General features: G+C 42.3%; 2 protein-coding genes across 4 annotated transcripts; both read left to right on the forward strand.

Moving 5' to 3' along the window:
* Nucleotides 1–1,920: 1,920 nt before the first annotated feature.
* On the forward strand, nt 1,921–8,080 carry LOC146379101 (uncharacterized). Of its 2 annotated transcripts, none has more exons than XM_084942396.1 (2): nt 1,921–2,204; nt 4,408–8,080. In XM_084942396.1, exon 2 carries the CDS (start codon nt 4,437–4,439, stop codon nt 6,465–6,467), a length of 2,031 nt encoding a protein of 676 aa, XP_084798522.1. In that variant the 5' UTR covers nt 1,921–2,204; nt 4,408–4,436; the 3' UTR covers nt 6,468–8,080. The 2 variants fall into 2 exon arrangements, with proteins under 2 accessions (XP_084798522.1, XP_084798523.1); XM_084942397.1 differs by lacking the exon at nt 1,921–2,204 and adding an exon at nt 3,088–3,514.
* Nucleotides 8,081–19,905: 11,825 nt separating this feature from the next.
* LOC146379102 (uncharacterized) lies at nt 19,906–21,612 on the forward strand. 2 transcript variants are annotated; one of them, XM_084941319.1, is made up of 6 exons: nt 19,906–20,079; nt 20,248–20,386; nt 20,517–20,676; nt 20,822–20,895; nt 21,110–21,340; nt 21,432–21,612. In XM_084941319.1, exons 1-6 carry the CDS (start codon nt 20,039–20,041, stop codon nt 21,474–21,476), a joined length of 690 nt encoding a protein of 229 aa, XP_084797445.1. In that variant the 5' UTR covers nt 19,906–20,038; the 3' UTR covers nt 21,477–21,612. The 2 variants fall into 2 exon arrangements, with proteins under 2 accessions (XP_084797445.1, XP_084797446.1); XM_084941320.1 differs by having other exon boundaries at nt 21,113–21,340.
* The last annotated feature ends 230 nt before the right edge of the window (nt 21,613–21,842 follow it).

The raw sequence follows: 21,842 nt of genomic DNA on the forward strand, positions 1-21,842 counted from the left end.
GTTCTGGGTTCTTTTGTGACCTCCTGGATGTGTCATGGATGCACCCTTGGAGTAATTCTGGTAGGCTGGACACTCTTGGGAATATTCACCATGAATCAGAATCAGAATACGTTATTGATCCCGAAGGAAAAGGCTCTCATTACAGATTGCTGAATTCCTAAAGGGTTAGAAATGGTTTTGTAACCCGTTCTATACTGATTAATGGAAAGTTCCCCAGTTTCTTTCGACCTTGATGTGCTGCTTTCTTGACATCTTTTAGTCTACTTCACTTTGTCAGAAATGTTCTATTTAAGTGATTTCTTAATTCAGCAGGGCTGGCAGTAATCAGGCCTGGGTGTGGTTAGTAAAAGTGAAAAAAAGAGAGAGGGAAAAGTGGTTCATCACAGTTAATTCTTGGTTTAACAAGTATGGAGATGGAATTACTTTTTCGCACAACTCTCTTTCTCTTAAGAAATAAAATCATCATTTAAAAACTGCATTTTGTATTTTCTCACAAACGGAGCACTATATATTGTCATGGGGTGTTGTGCTAGTGAGAAATTTGTTGCACATTTATATCTTGCGAATGCCACGAGAAAAACATGCCCATGCAGGACGCATCGAGTATATAAATATCTGTTCTTCTTGTCATCTTTGTCAAACTGCTCTTGTCTTTGTGACGGCTGCACTTTGTAGCAATTTCTGAACTGTACTGAATTCCTGGGACTAAGCAATTTCCTTCCATTCTTTGTAAGATATTGGTCCATCTCACTGAATCATTATCCCAAAAACCAAGTCTGTCCATTCTACAGCGATTTGTCCACTGGCACTAGCTGTATGTGCTGGAGCAAGCTCCACTTCAACAACAGAAACATATCATGTTAAAACACCTCACCATCCTGTGACGTGAACAAAGACTGCCGGATCTTACAGCAACACGTAGGTGTCTTCGCTTCTCAGTGTCACAAAATAGCCTTGTGTTTTTATGAGAATGCATATGGGCTCCACTTTCAGAGGCCCATCGGACGTGTGGGTCTGAAATGCACTTTTTTTGTTGCATGCGACTGCATTCCAGCTAATTTAACGGTATCAACTAAATTAATGTATGAAGTTAATTGCCTGATCACATAAACACACAGCCACTTAATCATTCCTGAAATGGTGAACAGCAGGAATTCATGATACATCCCGCATTCATTCATGCATATAATCATAACATATTGCTTCAGCACGTGTTTGCCCTTATCGTGAAATGTTACTGATTTATGTACAAATGGTCATTGGCTCGTGTCTCCTTGGCGCAGAACAATGCTGATGAGAGGCCACATTAAGAGCACACTGAGCCGCTGACAGATGGAGAGCGACTAGAAATGACTGGGTGGGTAGAAAATTGTGCAATCCCTGAAAATTGAGAAGAAATCAAGCAGCAAAGTGCGGCTGCTCCCGCCGTAGCTCATGAGCTACAGATGATCCGGGGCCACCTAAGACCAAAACCAACAAGCAAACTGCAGCGAGACATCGGCCTCTTGTCATTGATTCTTGGGAGAATGTCACCAAATGACCCTAATTGATAGCCTGTGAAAGAGGTCACTCTATTTTTTCCCCTCCCACTCTTCTCCTGATTCTGAAACAAGCCAGAGCAAAGGAAGGAAGCAACAAGGGAGGAAGATGCAACACACCACCCTTTAATATTTGAGAAGGAAAATGGCTGTGTACCAGCTCTATCTCTACAATTTGCTCCTTTCATTGAGGAAAAGTACTATTTCATTCATGCCATTTCCGTTCATTCATCAGCTGGGGCCAGCCTAGACTCACAGTGCCATCTCCACACCAACATTCTTATCAATGGAAGTGACGTCAGCACTGCCTGCAGCTGGGGGGTGGCGGTGGGGAGGATCACGTGGTCCGCCGAGGGTATATACAATAAAGTTGCGCTGACCGTGGTGCTGAAAACATTCACTCAATTGTACATTAGCACCAGTGCTGCCGCCATACAAACACCTCACAAATAAATAAAGAGACGTTAGATTATTTTTTGATTGTTATTTTTTTTTTCCTTGATGCTGGTCACAGGCTGAAGAGTGAGAGAGAGAGAGAGAGAGAGAGAAAGAGAAAGGGAGGAAAGCTGAAATTCTCTCAGGTGCTTTCACTATTCATGAAATAATCTTGGCTTTATCCGTGCGTTGCGAGTTTCACCACTTCCCCACCCCCCAGTGGGACTTCAGGTAAGTGGAACGAAATCTGTCTCTGCATCATTCACAAACCATACTAACCAGGTAGATTAGGACAATTTCTGATTGTTATTCAGTTCGTTATAATTCTCTGTTCATAATCACGTTTTTTTTTTTGTTAAAAAAACCGAGAAATAGTTCGCGTTTTTTTTCTTTTAAATTTGCAACTTCATCGTTAGAATTAATCTATGTGCGACTGTTGCTTGTCTGATTATGAAGTAGACGTGAACTGTGGCTGTTTCTATATGGTGCTTAAATTTAGACTAAACTGTGTATGATTTCTATTCTAGGGAATCGAGCAATATATATATATATATATATATATATATATATATATATATATATATATATATATATATATATACAATTTTCTAATTTTCTTTTTTTAAAAAGAATGTTATTATTGTGACATTTACGAACAAACCCAGTTCTTATGAACGTATAGGCATGATAATAATTATTAAATGCAGTGTAAAAAATCCCCAGTAAAATATCTCATTTTGTATTTTGTTTATTTCACTCACTCAGTATAAATTAAGAATGAATCCCCTGCAATGTGAAGACAATAATATTTAATAAACATGTCTAGCTGCCTCTCAGAAGAGCTTGGGAAAATTTTCACGCAAGATTTTTTTTAAAAACCTTTGAAGAATTCGCACATTTGAAAAAATGTGCACATTTTTACGATTTCAGTATTTTTTCTTTTAACAAGCACGATTTAAACAGACGGTTTTCAGCTATTAATTCGAAATAATTTAGAATCCCAACCATTTGTGAGTAGGTAGTTGGCCCTGATAAGTCGAATAATTTCGTTTCTCTTGATTTAATAAAATGAAAAAAAAAAAAAAAATCAAATTGAGTTGTGCTGCCAAAAATTTGCGCTTGTCTGCATTCCACCGCTGCCAGTGAGGAGAAACATGCTCACGCCACACAAGGACAAAGCCCTGCATCCTCACTGGCTGCGCCCTCCTGTCTTTGCGCAAAAAGGCTTTATCCTCTCAAACTTAATGCCCGGTTAATTTACAATTTGGATGGACCACTCAGGAACCGTAGGGTTAAATAACTCAACCGTGGCCACCGGCTTTACGCATGACTTCCCCGAGCTTGCAGCTTTCTGTGCCAGTGTCTTGGTGACATCGCTTTGACGCATGGAATACCAAAATCACAGCAATTACGGACACGCGAGCTCGGACCAGTTTTTGTTCTCAGTATTTCCTTCCTTTCTTTCTTTTTTTTTTTTTAAGAACTAGACGTTAGAAAATGGGAGGTGCGCGCGATTTGGATGGGTTGGCTTGGAGGAAGAGGTGAGGCATTTTTAACATATACCAGAAAAAAGACGCAAATCAGTTACCGGATGCGCATTTTCGTTGCTGTTGCAAACAGTTTGCTCAGTTAAATCTCGTGACACTGACAAAATGCGCCAGGGGATGTATTATTCCAAACCAGGTGATTCGTGCGGCTTAAAGATAATGAGTAGGTAATGAGTGGGTTAACGCGCGACTCGAGACAAAAAAAGGCACGATGTTTAGAATCGAAACGCAGTTTCTTTGTGCAGATTATCCCCCATCCCTTCAAAGAAATGCGCATTTTTTTTTTTTTTCTCTGTTTTTTCTTGCGGTTAATTCAACGAGTCACGACCTGGTTTCTCAGAGCTTCATCTTCATGTTTTCAGTTGTATCCAAGCTGCACAGCAGTGACACAACTGGAGCTGGAAATGTTAGAAACCACTTTTTCTTCAGTCAAAAACGCTCTATATCGAAAATAAAAGAGAGGAGAATTTGTTGCATTTTGCTGCTACGTCTGCCTGCTTTTGTCCTCAATGGTTTCTACAATAACTGGAAAACGTTTTTTTTGTTGTTGTTTTTTTTATATGGTGGCCTCTTTGTGGTAAAAATGTTTTGTTTGAAAAACTGGTCATTTTTCCAGGTACATTTTCTTTGAAACTTTATGGCAGGCTGTGGACTTAATGACATTTTTCTTACCAGTCAGTCCTCTCTACGTTTTGGCTTTTTCACCAAAGCTGTATGTTATTTAAATGACACCAATGCTCACATTGCCACTGGGAGAAAACAATAAAGAAAATAAAGTAACAACAATGCAAAAAAGCAAATTTGTGATTCCAGAGATAAGAAATGATATGTGAATAAATTCTCATCCTTCTTCTGTCTTTCTTTCTCTGCCTTCTCTCCTTCTTCAGGTGCTTAACCTCCCTCCTGCCAGTTCTGCATGGTCATGACCTGTCATCACGCCCCTTCCACAGCCCACCTCATCCTATTGGTCCTGCTCATTGTCATTCCACAGTTAGCTGGCACCGCCCCTGTGTGGGGTGAGGCAGGGGAGGGTGGGGTGGAGGGGCGCACCCGGACAGATCGTAAAGAGGACAACCTTGCCCCCTTTCACTCGCCCCAGCCCCAGAGCCTCTCCAGCCCTGACAACGTGTCCCTAGACTGGGGTCGGGGCCCGGGTCAAGACAGCCAATTAGATAAAGTGACGGACCCTGCGCAGGTGCTTGCGGTTCTGCTTGAGGCCCTGGACCACCTGGGGGACAGTGAAAAACAGGCTAGCAAAAACAGAGACTGGGAAGGGGATCGGAGTCCGGAGCTGCCCTCTGCTGAAGGCTCTGAGGGTGGTGAGATAAGGAGAACAGAGCAGCCACAGGGAGAGAGGGGGGTGGAGGAGGAGAAGGAGGGGCGAGGGGCCGATAAGGCTATTGAACAGCTAAATGTAGGCCATTTGGCAGCTGCTCAGGGGGATGACTTGAAGGAGAGGGAGGGGGAGGAGGATGACAACACAAGGTCGGAGGATCAAGGGTGGTCTGTGAAGAATGTGGGAACAGATAGCGTAAGGGAGGATGAAAAGAAAGACAAAGGAGAGGGGCGGGAGGAGGGAAATTACTCGGAAAGTTTCTTAGATGAGGCCATGCCAGGCTCCACCTCAGAGGGAGATGACCCTTCCCTGCAGCGCAAAATAAGAGGCTACTTCCAGAACATTGACTTGGGTCTCCAAGATAATGAGATCCTGCCTCCTCTGAAGGGCTACAAAGCATACAACACTCAGTTAGCACGTGCAGGAAAGAAGCAGCACTGGCAGGAGAACCCGTCCCGCAACAGACCTGTGAAGGGGGGCAACTTCATGGATGACTTTGAGGATGAAGGGGAGGAGCTGGAGGAGGAGGTTGAGGAAGAAGAGGAGAGCCTCTCCCACATGGAGGAAGAGGCAAGAGCGCGGGCGGAGAAACAGGAGGTGCTCCGGCAGCAGGAGGAGGCCGAGCGAGCCAGAGAGGAAGAGCAGAGGCTGGCAGACATCGCCTCTGACATGTTGCTGCAGTACATGGGGAGGAAGCAGCAGTCCTACATGAAGCCCCGGCAGAAAAGCAGCATGGGGGCCGCCGGCAACACGGCTGAGGACAAACGCTCAGAGGAGGTCCTTCCTGATGAAGATGACCTGGACCAGCAGATGATTGACAGGCTTATTGAGATCAGCAGCAAGCTGCACCTGCCTGCCGATGATGTGATTGAGATTATTAGTGATGTGGAGGAGAAGAAGAAAAAAAGGAAAGAGTTACAACAGTTGCCAACCAACAGCAACCCTGTTGCCCCACGCTTTAGGCCTCTGGTACCTCCTCCTCTGGTTGCCCCGCCTGTTTATCACTACACAGCCTCAAAAAACCCCAAGAAAGCCCCTTATAGGTACAACAAGTCCAACAAGAAATGGCACAAGGATAAAGTCAAGTCATACAAGCAGGACTATTGGTATAAGCCTCAGAAGCAGCTTGACTACTGGTATAAGCCCCAGAAACAGTTTTTAGCCTTCCCCTCTTATCCATATTACCAAAAGCCATATCGAGCATACTACCCTGTTTATTTCCCATATCCCAAACCACAATATTATGGCAAGCCCGTCCCCTCCAGAGACCAGAGCTTCGGCCCCCAGGAACTTGACCTCCAGGCCCCGAGACGCAGACACAGGGGCGGGGGTAAGAACCGCGGACAAGGCTGGAAGCAGCAGCCACCACCACGCCTGCCTCTTACCCCTTATATCTCTAACTATATCCTTCCTCACCCACGGACCTACCAACCCCTGCCCCCTCCCAAACCGATAACCACACCCAGGAGAGGCAGGCGACCCCCCTACTACTATCCACAAATCACACCGGGAGATGACTATGAGGAAGATGGGCTGGTGCCTCAGCTGGACAGTGAGGAGGAACTGGAAAACTTTATTGAGAGGATCTACATGAAGCGCAGAATGTATTGAGAGACTTTTTTGGACACTGTCCGCTCAGAGGGACTCACAGATGTGGGATAGTTATACAGTAGCGGGAGGAAAGCTAAAGCAGAGGTGGGAAAAAAAAAGATTCAGAGAAGGTGTGTTTTGAGCCTGATGAGAAATTTCAGAAGTAAAAAGTTAGATTTATGTTGGTTTAATCACTGTATTTTTGTTGATTTTCTCAGTCAGGGAGAGGATGAAGGTGTCCTAGTTTAAGCTCCCTGTAACCATATTCAGCCTCTTGCTCAGTTTACATTTTGAAACAGAACATACCATGGTGTATGTCTGCCTCCATTCAGGTCAATCTCTGATGTTCTTGCATATTTCAGAGATCTATAGAGGACACACACAAACACACACACTACACACACACACACACACTTACATAGAATCACATTGTGACACATTCACAAGCAGATGTGGCCATTGTAAGAGAATCATGTTTACAACATCACTTTGTATCTTTTGTTTTATATTCTGTACGTCACATTACAAAACTAAAGTAGTTCAATTACTTCTTATCTACACACACACACACACACACACACACACACGCACACACGTCCACAGAGAAAAAGAGAAAGAACACGGATATTGTCAAATGTTGACAGTATACTTTTTGTTGTATTTGATGTGTGTAGTTGCCTTTCTCATTTCTGATTGGATCAACCTTAAACAGCTGCAACTTGCAAAGGTGCCAAATACACACATTTCAGTTCGTTTTTTTTTTTTTTTTTCAAACTCAAGATTCAGATTTTTGCCTTACAAAGCACCATGGTTCTATAAGGGAAATATCATATTGCATAATTCTCTCATCATCCCAATGTAGAAACCCTGTGGACTCCAAAAGCACAAAGTTAAACACTAAACACTTCCAACCTGGTGGACTAAGGGGTTTCAAGCATTCTGGGATCCAGAAGTTATTGTGTCAACATATTTACGGCAGATCCACCGTCGCCACATCCATGCAGCGCTCCGTGACTCTGCAGGAGTGCTTCATGTTTTGGATCATTTTCTCATTGTCCATCTCTAGTTCACATTTACTTTGTTTTACGCACGCGTCATATCTATTGTGTCTATTTTTTCCTTTATTTTTAAAAGAAAAAAAAATACTTGAAATCATGCTATCTGTTCTGCAGCCTTTTTTTTTTAAAAAACAAAAAAACAACTGATTTCCACCAAGAGGCTACAAAACATTTTGTTCATTTTTCAGAAGAAATTCATTGAAAAGTTTCAGGCCGGGGAGTCAGGGATTGTGCTTAAACCGTTAAATGCACGTCTTTCTACTTGCATCTTAAAAAATGAACAAAAAAAAAGAACAAAAAAAGAGGAAAAAAATAAAACAGTATGGAGAATTCAAAATGGTTGTCTTCTCTGAATAAACTGTGAACATAAAAAAAAGAGAAATCTCAAAGGAAGAGGGCCACTGTGTCCACAGTGAAGCCATCTGTCTTGTAAAAGGAGAGTGTTGTTGTTGATGTCACTTTAGCATTGTAAGATGTACAGTGTGAAATAAATATGCCCGTGCAATGTGTAAATAACAGCATGATGATTACTAGTTTTGCTATATGATAAAAAATAAAAGCAATTATTTTATTAAAGTTCAGTTTTTTCATGGCTTTTTGGCGAGTGCTCTGTTGTATTTGTGCCGAAGCAAAAACAGCACGAACACTTGGTTCTTTAGCTTAAAACAAAAAAATAAAACACTAAAGAGAAAGACAGTAAATCTCAGTGACAGCCACATCAATCAAGTAAAGAAAAACCCATAGAGGGACTTTATTCTATCTCAAAAAAATCAAAATGAAGAGTAAAAAAACAGGGAGGGAAAAGGCAACAACAGCCAGACGGGAATGAAAGAGAACTAAAGAAAAGGAAAATTTCAGAAGAAGGCAGGGAAATGGTAACTGCAGTGATTGATGAGTCACATGATTGGTGGATGAGTCATCCATCTGTACACTTTACTGCGCAGGACCACACACACATACACACACACACACACACACACACACACATACATATTCTCTTTGAGCTGTATAGTAATTTAGCTGCTGGCATTTAAGATAAAGATTGAGTCATGTTTGCTTCTGCCTCGAGGCTGCCAGTCGGCCGGTGGAAAGGTGTTTGGTAGATAGGTTTCCTGCCATATCTTGTTTCCACACCTCCCCCTCACTCTCACATCACACAGGCAATATACCCTTCTGGTATAATCCCTTGAAGTGCTTCTGGTCACCCGCTTGTTTGGCATCAAAACAAACTTTATGCATGCTGTCAGCGGCACAAACAGTGACAGTGATTAGCAGGTTGTCAATATGTTTTAATCACGTGTTATCTTGTGAGCTTGCGCTTCGGTTTATTTGAACAGTGCCTTTCATGGTGTTTCTTGGACACCATTTCATGAATCCAGACATTGGGTTACAGCTTGTAGCTTCTATCTAGATATTCACAGAATGATTGCAGGAATTATGTTTTCATTTGTCACTTAGCCACTTGCCTTTAGGCAGCAGTGCTAAAGAGACAAAGACCCTTGGACCCTCGATCCTAGCAGTGAGGTGATTTGGTGATCCCGGTGGTGGCGAGAGCGATGTGGGCATGCTGGTTGGTTGGTTGGGATGATGTGGGAGGATCAGTGAGTCACTTAATTCTTTGGCAAATATGACAATGAGATTGTAAACCAGTATGTTAGACAGGGCCCTCCACCACCACCACCACTACCACCAAAACAGCAGATGAGAAAACATCTGACTCTTAAAGACTGAAAATCAGGAGTCCCGGAGAATCAATGGCGAGGGCAACTGAAACTGTTCAGCACCTCACTAATGGGCTTCATGATGCTTTAAGAATATCAAAAGAATAGTTTGACATTTTGAAGAGTTTATTGCCTTTCTAATTTTGGCTAAACATAAAGAAGAAATCACAGTCACTTTTTATGACGCATTTTACACGCTATATTTTTATTTACGGGTCACGGGGAGTAAAACAAAGCTGTGTGAGGTCTGCTATGTCTCTCACCATTTCAGTCAGTTTCTGTTTAGACACATGTGAAAAACATTATTATAGCGATGCTGGTGAAGAATACAAGGAAAAATGACAGTTTGTTTGTTGAGTGCTCGTTTAAGCAACTTTAAGATGGATTAGTTTTATTTAAATGTAAAATGTGATTTGAATGAGTTTAACTCATAGTTTAAAGAAACATGGAAGGAAGTCTGAGATGGTTTTGACAGGGGGGGCGGGGTAGGCGACAAAGGATGATGAATATGGAGCTGCCAGGCACGAGGAAAAGAGCAAGTCCATCAAAGAAGATTCATGGATGTTGGGAAGGAGGATGGTTGGTATGACATGGTCAGGATAGGATAAGATGGAGACAGCCGAAAGAAGAAGAAGGAGGTAGTTTAAGCAGTAAACTACCTGCTTCTTGGAGGCAGCAGAAACAAACACTAAACACAACCTTCACATATTGTCTTTTAAACTGATATTTCCCTATTTATAAGCCCAGATAAACACAATGCAACACTATTATTCAGTTGATGCTTCTGGCCACCCGGCATTTAAACTGGTTTCTAACCTGAGGGTGTCACAGTTAGCGGAGAAGCCGACTGTGTGGAGAGAGGAGGTGGACCCAAGTGCAGACACACGAAAACTAAACTTGATCTTAAATAAGGGTTATTTTTTACTGGAAAGGACTTTATAATAAAGTAGGATTGAATTGGTTTGGATTGAAACTGTGAGTCGTTTATTGTAGGCTGGTAAAACAGTACAAAAACAAAAGGCAGAGACGAAACGAAACAATAGACTAAACTGGGAGAACGAAGTCTAAACATAAAAAACTCTGGAACGTGAACATAGAAACCTGACGTTTGGCATCAATTCATAGACCTTGAAAGATGGAATCACACAGCAGGATGAAGAGACAAGGAATGAATGAAAACACACAGACTAAATATACACAGGAGGTGATATGGGGAAGTGGAAACACATGAGAAAACAGCTGATTAGAATGAACATAATGACACCACAGGGGAAGTGAAACTAAACACACTAAACATGGAACACCAGACCTCTTCAAAATAAAACAGGAAACATGATGAGATGCAGACATGACAACACAAACTTGACAACATAGGACACGCAGACATGAAACATATAACAGATTGTCTGTGAAGGTTCTCAGTCATCCAGGGCCTTGTAGTCTAAGGAGGTTGGAAAGAAAACCGTCTGGACTTCTTTAAGATTCCTTGAAGACGTTTCACCTCTCATCTGAGAAGCTTCTTCAGTTCTAAGAGCAACTGGTGGAGAATCCCAGATTTAAGCCCTATGGGAGTGTCCCCAAGAGGGTCATGGACCCCCTATTGATCCTCTACCTAATCACATGAGCCAAGGTGTGAAAATGGGTGTGGGTCACAATCAGCCAAGGTTTCAGGTGAACCGATTGTGAAACTTAGCCTCACCTTATCATGTGATTTCCTGAGGTCAAATGGCCCAGGATGTGAGTTGGCGTTAAGGCGTCTGGGAAGGGATCTCAAAACTGGATTATAGATGGCAGACAGTTGGTGTCGTAAACCACCACCTGTGTTCAAAGATGGCCGTTCACAGTGAACATAGATGGCTTCTTTCACTCCTCTTTCAAACCATCTGTCCTCTCTGTTCAATACGTGAACAATGGCATCGTCGAAAGAGTGACCTTTGTCCTTTAGATGCATGTCAAGGTGGCTCTTCTATATATGACAGATTAAGACATGCAGACTTAACATGGCAAACCAACAAGGAACATGCACACTATAAATACATACAGAGGGAAAAGGGGACTGGGGATGAGCCACTGACACAACTAAGCACAAACAGAGCATGATGGCTGGGGGGAAACACACGTGACAGAAGTAATGGGTCACAAAGGGGAAACATGTAAACGAGTAAGAGACAGGATGAAGGGCGAGGGAGACCTAAACACCGAATAAACACTGAACTAAAATGGCAACCTAGGCAAAATAGAATGAGCTGAAGATAACTACATGATCTTAAACATAAACCATAAACATCAAAATATAAGAAAACTCAAAACACTGGGTCAGAGGGCTCTCGCAGGGTCCAGTGGACAAAAACAGTACACAGAAATATGGATGACAGCTGGGCCTGTCTCCCTTCTGCTATTAGATTGCTATTTTCAAATGCTATTTGTCATAATTTTCTTATAACTGCCAGAAGCAGACATCCCGGTTCTACTTTCAAGGGTGATTAGGCTCTCAAAGGAAGACTCCAAAGCTTGTAAGTAGTTTGAAGAAACCCCTAAAAATGTGGCACATGACATCTTAACTAACTCCTTTCAGTCATAAAGCATTTAGGCAATAGAAGTAGGCCCTAAGTGTTTCACTCATACTAATGGGCAGTATATGGGGACTGGCAGGACACATGACACCCCCTCGCTGTAATTTCTCTGCACGGTTACCTAGACCAGCGGTCCCCAACCTTTTTTGCGCCACGGACCGGTTTATGCCCGACAATATTTTCATGGACCGGCCTTTAAGGTGTCGCAGATAAATACAACAAAATAAAACTAGTACCGGTACCGAAAAAAAGAAAATTTATTCATAACACACGTGAAAAGACCAAGGAAAACCGAGTAAACGATAAAAACGATAACAAAATAACGCTGAAAACCGATAAAAACCCTGAAAACTATACATTTCACACCTGAGCCTCAACTCTCGCGGCCCGGTACCAAATGACTCACGGACCGGTACCGGTCCGAGGCCCGGGGGTTGGGGACCGCTGACCTAGACCATGGGCTTGACTGGCCACTGCACTGACTTTGCACCAAGAAGCTGGAGGGGCAAAGTCTGTTTAATATCCCATCTGACTGATTTGGACATTTTAAAAAATGTCGTTTGAATGTGAAAGATGATTGAAAGATGCTCAGAGGCTGTACTGAGGCTGTACTGAGGCCTCAGTGAGATCAGTAAAAAAGGTCAAATTTGCAGTGCAAGTTTGAGGTTTTTTTTAAAATGTTATGTCAAATATTAAATTCAAATACATAAATTTTTCAGTATGATCACTGATGCATGCTGGTCACCTCATAACCAGCACAGTAAGTAAATGAATTCAGAAAGATGACATCATCATGACACTCGGGGTCGATCTGACCCCAGAGCCCTGCCCTTTAAATGATCGATTTGATGACATCTAGCAAAGAACCAAGAGGGATGTCCTGTCCTCTGTATAGTGTTTTTTTTAAGTACATGTTTTTATGGACGGCATTTTAAGATGTCATTAGGACATTTTTAAAAAAACATCAGCATGTAGCATTTTTAAATTGGGAAGTGTGGCCCAAGTCCAGCATGATCGTTCCACAAATCAAATTTAATCTAACCTGATAAAGGCAGCTAATCCTCTCAGTGATTTTCTTCTGTGTTCCCATTTGTTTTACACTGCTCTATCAGAATTCAAGGCTCTGTGAGTTAGCTACGCTACATGTATGGCCTATAATAACTGCCACACATGCTGGCCCGTATTGGAATAATTGCCTAATACAGACAAACAGCTGTATAAAGTCGGTGTGATAATGTATAATTTACAATGTCTGAGTGAATCCAGTTCAGTGTTTCTCAGAACTGACACATGACGACGTGACTAAGCATGACCGCTCTGATCACGCGTTAAGTCTGTGCAGAGGATGCAGCTTATGAAAAAAAGGAAGCTTCCACAAAGTCCTCTTCTCCCACCTTGTTGCCAAGCGGCGGACAAAAAGAGCATTGTTGGGATGTGGCTATTTACATTCCCTCATTCATGTTTCTGTGACATACTACACAATTGCGATTTACATTTTTTTTCCAGCACAAAGGGATAATTGTGTGTCAAGCTTTAGATCACATTACGTCCTTATAGTAATCATTTATATGTTGCCTGGTGGGTGTGCTATAATTAAAATGCTATTTGAATCTTTCAAAAGGCTCCAACTCTCACAGGCACAAAATTTGGTATACATCCAGCTCCTGGCACGGAAGAGTCTGACAGCACAACAATTCATCAGCAATGGCCCCAAGAAGCCCATGCATTCACAGAAGCAGAAATGTGAGGAAAAATGTCAGCCACTGTGGTATAAATATTGAGTAGCCTTCAAAATCTGATTAAATAACGCTCCTGGAATTTCTATAACAGTCGGACTTTGATCCCACCTTTAACTTAAAATGTCAGCGTGGTATTAGCTAAACAGAATTCACAATACGTATGTATGTGAGGTGCAGGGCTTAAACTCTACAGTGTTTTAATGATCAAATCCCCTTTACAACCACTGATATTAAGCTGCTAACAGGACATGGTTTGTGTTTTCTTCTTGGGCCAATTAAATATTTCTATGCCTTATTTTGATGTATTTTTCTTCTCCCGTTGCTCATACTCATACTGGGGCTGTGCTTACAGTGAGGTCCATAATTTGTTAAACAAACACACAGTTGTTTTGTAGTTTTGCCTCTGTACACACCACCAGAAATCAAAAGATCAATGAGTGACTGAAGTGCCGACTTTCAGCTTTAATTCAAGGGGTTTTAATTAACTGTTTAAGAATTACAACAACGGCGGCTCTTTTAGGTATCTAATCTTGCCAAAGTGTTTTTGAGTGTAACCAGTGGTTTGCACCATGTTGTAAAACCATCTGTATTTCTATTCATCGAGATTTCCCTGGATTGTAGAGCTGAAAAAGGACATCTCTAATTCCTTGAGTTGTTTCTCTTAACAAAGGTAATAATTCTATCACCGTGCACTTTAGTTGTTTTCTGTGTTTTTTAGGGTATTTTGGTGTTGCTGAGCTAGCCACTGCATTCCTTCATTTTTAAAAATGTTGTCGATTTTTTAGTCAGCCGTGCCTTAAGTTTGCTTTTGTCTCTCTAATGTGTTTATTTCATTTTATTTAGTCTAATGATGGCCTCCCTCACTTGCACAGACATCTCTTCGGGTCTCATATTTAAAACTACAGTTAAAAAAAAGGCTCTAAAACTCAATTTCAACACTGTGAATCAACTCCATATATTATGTCTGCTTCATTTGACATTAAATAAGGAGGGACCAGACCTAATTATCCAATTAATTCTGAGCCTCTGAAAATGGGGCACTATGTATGAAATTGGCTGCAAATCCAAAAACATCTCATGCAAAAACTTTGTTAAACGCCTTGAATTAAAGCTGAAATTCTGCACTTCCATCACATCTTGATTATCTGATTTAAGAGCCACTGTGGTTGTAGAGAGGCTGAATTATAAAACTATAAACATTTCATTAGCCATCAAACTGTGGCCCTAACTATAAAAAACAAATTAAGGATTTTAACTGATTATATTCCGCTTTGCTAAGTTAAAAGGCACAAAAGCTGCAGGTTGTACCAGCATTCCCATTGAACATCTATTTCACCTTTCTCAATATGACTTCACGTCTTCTTTGGCTCTCGGAGGAGGCGGACGCATCTTTCCCCCCCTCCCTCCCTTATCTTCCCTGCTCCTGCTTCTATGTGTTTGTCTAGTCTCGTCTAACTCTAACCCTCAAAGAATTTCTCAGTCTTCTTCTCTAAAACCTAAAGATTTGATCAACTGGTCCCGTAACGGAATTGACACCCTGCTGGGCTTGGGAAAGCCCGATTGTCCTGCAGAGACGTTTGCTGCCAGACACTCGATGGTCGGTTGCGTCGTGTGTCTGGCGACACTCTCGATGCAGGACATTGAACGACATCTACCAATCTGGAACCACGATAACAGAGTTCGGGCTGATTGGAGCTGGCTTGGACCTTATCGAAGAACAAGAAGCGGCTACAGCTGTTCAAAATCCCATAAGGCTGGCCGACATGATAGACAACTGGCAGGGCTGTGAGTACTCAGACTGTGTTTTGAACACAGTATGGATAAGATCTTGGAGAAGAACAACGGGAATTGCGATAATTGGTGACCAGGGATGGACATTAGACCAACTGTAAAAATTGGATGCAGTTGTTCCACTAAACCCAAACATTCCCCATCTTCACTCATGCGGCCCCCCTGGCGCCAGCTGAAGACCTGCCAAGGTTGAAGCTGACTGGAACAACAAATTCTTCCCATGATAACAGGACTGTTATCAGAACTCTTTGTACCTCCTTCAAGGCCACCTTGGTCCACTGGAGACTGTTGACCTTTGCTTAACCGGGCGTGGTGACACTTTCTCTCAGCTGAACACGGGATACACACACACACACACATGCACACGCACGAAACATGTACACAGATACTGATACGCCCTCACTCCCCCGAATCCAATGCCTCCTCCCATGCTTACCTTCCATCCGATGTGGACACCGGATCAGCTGGAGGCGCAATCGAAGACTGCAGCGGTCCCAGATCAGCTGTACACACTGGAATACTCTCCCATGTGGCTTGTCTGTGTTTTATTGTGTTATGGTGTGTTGATATCTGTGCATTCCTGTATTATCCTTTTGTGTTACACGTTTCGATGTTTTTTTTTTTCCCTTGCTACCTAGCCTGACCTGTGTCCCCAATGTGATGTTTGTGCATTGTATGTACGGTCGGCAAGGTCTGTCATCTCGGTTGTGGGCAACAGCAACTGACAAATAAAGGCTATCTCATCTCTCATCATCATCACATCCGAACATGGGATGATGTGAAATTGCTGGAGGTCTGTGAGCTGCCTCGTGTTGCTTTTTTAAACTCCTATTAAGCTGCTGATTTCCACACCTCTTTTGAAACTGAGAAATGCCACTAATTAGAGTTTATCCTGTTACATGACCCCTTTGTCGCTGCGTTTGTAACTGTGATTTTGAATGGCTGCAGAGTTTGAGAGAACAAAGGCCTAATGGGGTGCCTCTTCTGACCTGGTGAGGTCTGCAGCTTTTTATATTTGACGGGTTGTTACTGAAAACCTGCGCAGCAGCACGAGGGAAATATGGGATGGTGACTCAATCAGGGCATTGCTGCAGAAATGGTACATTTAATGCGTTACCATTAAGCACCTTCTAACAGAACTATAATTATGGTGTGTGTGTGTGTTTTTTTAAAATGTATTGGTTACCACCACACTCACGGATCTGATCATCAACCTGTTGCATTAAATGGTCTCTAGCTGAACATTTACATCACGGAGCTCTAAACATCTTGAGCTTAAAATTCAATAAGCAGGCCTTTTAGGTCCCGAGGATCCGAACACTGCAATAAAAAGCAGAAGAAAAATAAAAAAATATATAAACTTACTGCTATCATAAATTTGCTTAAAATGCTGTGAATACAAATCACCATGCACAATAAATTTTCATGACTTTCATTTGCGTTTGACAGAATTATTTCCAAGTAGGCAAGCTGCCGATAAATAAGTAAAGGTAGGCAGATATTCAGGAAGGCTGCTCAAAGGGTTAACACACTCCTGACCTGGATGCTTTTTCCAAATTAAATCTGAATCTTGTCACTGTGACCCCCTTTTATATTGTTGATTCATCTGTTACTACCTACGCTGAACACAATATGGCCCATCAACAATGCTTTCACCAGCCATTAGGACAACAAAGGCAGAGCTGCCAGTACCTCTCCCGTGAAACGGCATCCTTTGTTTATGATCTTTGCAACCCTAGTCGTTTTTTTTTTTGTTGCTCACTCCTTTCATCTTTTCTTCGCTTCTCTTTGTCCAGCTCTCTACACTCATTTGCCATCTTCTCCCAGTTTTTTTCCTTCAATTATCCCCCCCCTCCCCCAAATCCCCCCTAATGCTTCCTAACACCCAATCTTCCTCTCCTTTTCTTCTTTACCCTCTCTCCATTTCTTGTTTTGTATGCAAGCCCCAAGGGAGAGAAATGGGTGAAAAGCACTCTCTCTGCACCACTGTCACAAAAGACTGGTGAGTCATCTCCACTTATGTTCCTGTCTCCCTCCTCCCACAAACACACACACACACACACAGGAAATACACTCACATTACCTGCCGTGCATTTACAGGAAGACGCGCACAGACACACACACAAAAGTGAGAGTGCTGGCATACAAGAAGCAAAATTGAGAGATACAAGTATGCATACAGGCACACGGACAGACAGACACACACACACACACACACACACACATTCCACAGCTTTACAAAAAGGCCTGAAATTAAAAACCAAGTCACATAATGTAGTTAATAAGGGTGGTTGAAAATGGCTTTCACCCATGTGTGCTGCTTTTTATACCTTACTGGATTACTTTGAATTTCTAAAAAGGAGAATTCATGTCAAATGAAGACGCCAGCCCACAGAATATGAAAGCTAAAAAGACAGAGGCTCATGCAAGAGATACTCCAGGACCGGGGGACACAAAATTAAATATGGATAAAAATGGATAAAATTGAAGGCAAACAAGTGTAGGAGAAATTCCAAGATTTAGTATAATGTGGTTTTGGTCTACCTGTGGTTTATGAACCACAGATGAAATTCTCTTCCTCCATCTGCTGGTGGACTGAGTGATTTACAATGCAGTCATGGTGCTGCTGTGTGAAAATACTTTATTACCAGAATGAATCCTTCTTAATTACTCATGAATGACCAGAGTGGCTGCTTTCAAATGGCATGGGAAAATGTTTCTGTCTGAAATGTGATATTATAGAAGTACAGTACTGTGCAAAATTCTTGAGCCACACTTCATTTTTCTTTATATTTTGCTAGGAAAATATGAAATAGGTACGACAGTTTGTACAATTCTAATGAGCTTTAATGCCAGTATTTGGCATGACCACCTTTATTCTTCAACACAACCTGAACTCTCTTGTAATTTAAGGAATAGTACTCCAAGGCTTCTTGAGGATATTCACAGATCTTCTCTGGATGTTGCTTGTCTTTTTCTCTATCAAGTTGATCCCACACTGCTTAAATAATGATGAGGTCTTGGCTCTGGGGAGGCCAATCCTTGAGTTCGGCCGTATGCTTTTACTGCATTGGCAGTGTGTTTGGGATCACCGAAAAATGCATGGTGTTTCATGGTGGATCCGCGTCTGACGGAACCAAAAATTCCGCCATTGGATTCATCACTCAATAAGTCCTGTTACCACAGATTTTTGATCCAATTCCTGTGGAATTTGGCACACCTCAGTCTCCCCCCCCCCCCCCCCCCCCCCAGTTTTTATTCCTTAATAATGTCTTCTTGAAAGCCATCCTTCCACTGAGGCCATTTCTGATAAAGCTTCATTGAACAGTAGATGGATCAACTGAAGGGTCAGATGCATCTCTCAGATCCTCTGTCAGGTATCTCTCACAGAGGATCTGGATTTTTTAGCATTTCATAAGCACATGTCTTCCAGATACTGTTCATCTGTAGACAGTATATAAGGCCGACCACCTATTTTGATTAGCCCTGCTACAGACTGGCGACCTGTCTGGGGTGTACCCTGCCTCCCGCCCTAAGACAACTGGGATAGGCTCCAGCCCCCCTCCGACCGTGACAAAGATAAGCGGAAGAGAATAGATGGATGGGGACTTTGTCCAGTTCCCTCAAAATTGTTTAGGATACACTGCACTCCATCCTGAGATGTGTCATGTTTTCAGCTAATAGCTCTTCTCTCACCTTGTGGGTGCAGATATACTATTTTATGTCTGTCAAACATATCTTTGACATTTTTCATAGATTCAAACAAATTTCTATATTTTTGCAACAGGCATCCAGTGACAAAGTGCCTATAGATATCATTTAAAATTGGTTATATGCTAAATTGTCTGGTTCATCCCTTGAGTTAAATTCCATTTTTATGCTTGAATGATTCATAGGTCAGTGTTAAGAGACAGGCAATGTCCAAGGGAAAGCTCTGAAATACTTTCAGAAAGCCTGGAGAACTATTGGTCAAGACCACTTTAAAAAGTCTGGCTCCTTGGAAATAAAATATATAAAAAATGAGCAGTTGCTTGAGACTTTTGCACAGTACTGTATAACAGGCTATCATATGGAAGGAACCCAAGTGGATTACAAGTACCTTGCTCAGTAGAAAGTAAGGTAGGGAATGAGCAGTTCATCTCCCAATGATGTTTCCCACTCACCTGCACCATCTTTCTACACGTTCACCAGGTCTCAGTCTAATTAGCCACACGCCAATCTGAAACCTAAATATGTGAATATTTAACCTGATATTTCATCAGCCGTCAACTGTCAAATCTGAGAAGCATAGTGAATAATTTATCAAAGCAGAAATCATACAGACGGACAAAGATCAAATAGCAGCTAATTTATTCATTGATAGTGACCTTATGTTTGAAAATAAACTTATTTTGTATTGCTTACTCGTGGGGAATAGTGGAATTACAATATGATGATGATGTTGGGGCAAAGCCGACTCCAACACTCAGAGAATCACCTGATCATGCTTTACAGAAACCTGCTTGTGAGCTATTCAGACACATCAAATATTGAAAGCCTGGAGTTTCCGTTTCACACACAGTGAGGGAGGGATGAGAGCAGTGAGAGAGCAGGCAGACAGAGCGGTGGAAGAGAGGGAAAAGCTAAAATAAATAAATAAATAAAATAGACCAAGTGGGATTAAGAGGAAAAACCCAGCAGTCACCCTGGGAGGGACACACGTGAGGTGGGATGGAGGGAGAGAATGAGGAAAAGGGCCAGAGCATCGAAAGGTAAGGCGAGGGGAGAATGAATGTTTACGACTAATCAGGTCGCCCTGACTGTAACAATAGAGGCTGATCCCTTGTAAGGCAGCTGGTGACTGATTGGCTGATAACCTTGTAGTCAGGCGGTTAGGAGGGCATGTTTTTTAATTCTTCTGTCTCTCTTTCAAACTTCAGTGGGATAACTTTTACTCAGGCCGAAACAGTGACTCAGAGTTGTGGCAAGGACAGCGATGAGTCACAAAGCCTCCAGGAACCAGATGAGGAAGACCAGACTGACGGAGGACACTATGATGGAGATGGAGAGCCAAGCCAGGTCAGATGAGACAAAACCACATAAATGAAATATAATATAAACAAAACCTCTATCCATCACAGTCAGTGCAACTCATATGAAACAGCAAATGAGCATTTAGCGTGTCATTTTGTTTGTGTGCTTGATAAAGGGTGCAGACGATCAGTGCAGCGGTGCAGAAGTGTTACCAGACAGCACCCTGGTAGCCACAGACACCCAGGACGATACTGGGTGCCTCCCATCGTCCTCCCTGCAGACAGAAGAAGAGTTGTCCCCCATTTCTGTGTTATCTCATCCCTCTAACACACAGAGTAGGTCACACTCCCAGCTGACAGATGCATGGGGCCAGCAGGGTGCATTTATTGAAAGCACTTGCTTGTGTGAGACTATTTAAATGTAAATGGGTTATAGCTAATGCTGCTTAAGTGTTTTTCTTTGCCATTTGTGTTTTTATAGATCACCCACCTGAACCCTGCTGGTACTGCTTGAGGTCTCTTGACTCAGAGTATCGCCCTGAAACTACAAAACAGGTTTTTAAATTCATGACAAAATATATTTTCCATTGGAGGGAGTGTTGAGAAAATGCTTCATGCATTCCCCATTCATTTAGTTTTCTCTAATGTAACACACACATATAAAATAATAGAGGATTTGTTATTGCTGTGCATTTTAAATTTAAGCCTGAAGTCACTGTGCACAGCTCTTTTCTCTACTGTAATGCAGACCTCTGCTTTTCTTGGGCAGCAGGACGACTCTGATTCGTCACCGCTGCCCTCTAGTGGTCAAAAAGTGAGCTACCAAACAGACCCTCGGCCACACTTTGGTGTAGCTTGGTCGTCCCACTCGCCGTGTCACCCACTGTGGGGAAGCGAGGGGCCCTGCTGGGGACAGAGAAACCAGGAAGTGCACTATCAGACACACACCTGTCCACACTGCCATCTGGACTTGCCCCCTGACACACTACGCTGGCATGAGGTTTGGCTAAGCTAAGCCCACGTAGACATAAATAGATCATCACTAAAGATACCGCAGTTTATGCCACTCTGCTTTCTTTCTGTCTGCACAGGCAAAGTGTCTGCTGTTTGAAGATCTGAGGAAGTCAAACAAATAGATGAAGAAAATGTTTCTTTTTTGTTATTAAAAATAGTGTCTGCTGTCTAAATTAGAATATTCTCAGGAAGCCTTTAGCGTGTTATTGTTGTGCAGTATCTGCTTGTGCTAGTAAATATCTATCTATTTACACTTAAGCTTTGTCATCACTATTCCTCACTTATTATTATATTATATATTATTATTTTTACTCAGTGTTGAACTTCTGTGACTTTCACTGAGCAAGGTGAAGTCATCCGCTTCCTTTTCCTGGTCTACATCCCTATGTTAAAATTGACTATGTGCACGTTAGCATATGCTACTTCCGGTGCGGAAACTCCTGTGGGGAGCTTTGTTTCCGGTGTCCTATTCACGCCCTGTTTACGGT

This window comes from Perissodus microlepis, chromosome 10 (assembly GCF_051167445.1).
Source record: "Perissodus microlepis isolate ML-2025 ecotype Zambia chromosome 10, ASM5116744v1, whole genome shotgun sequence".
In the NCBI taxonomy this organism is placed as follows: Eukaryota; Metazoa; Chordata; class Actinopteri; order Cichliformes; family Cichlidae; genus Perissodus; species Perissodus microlepis.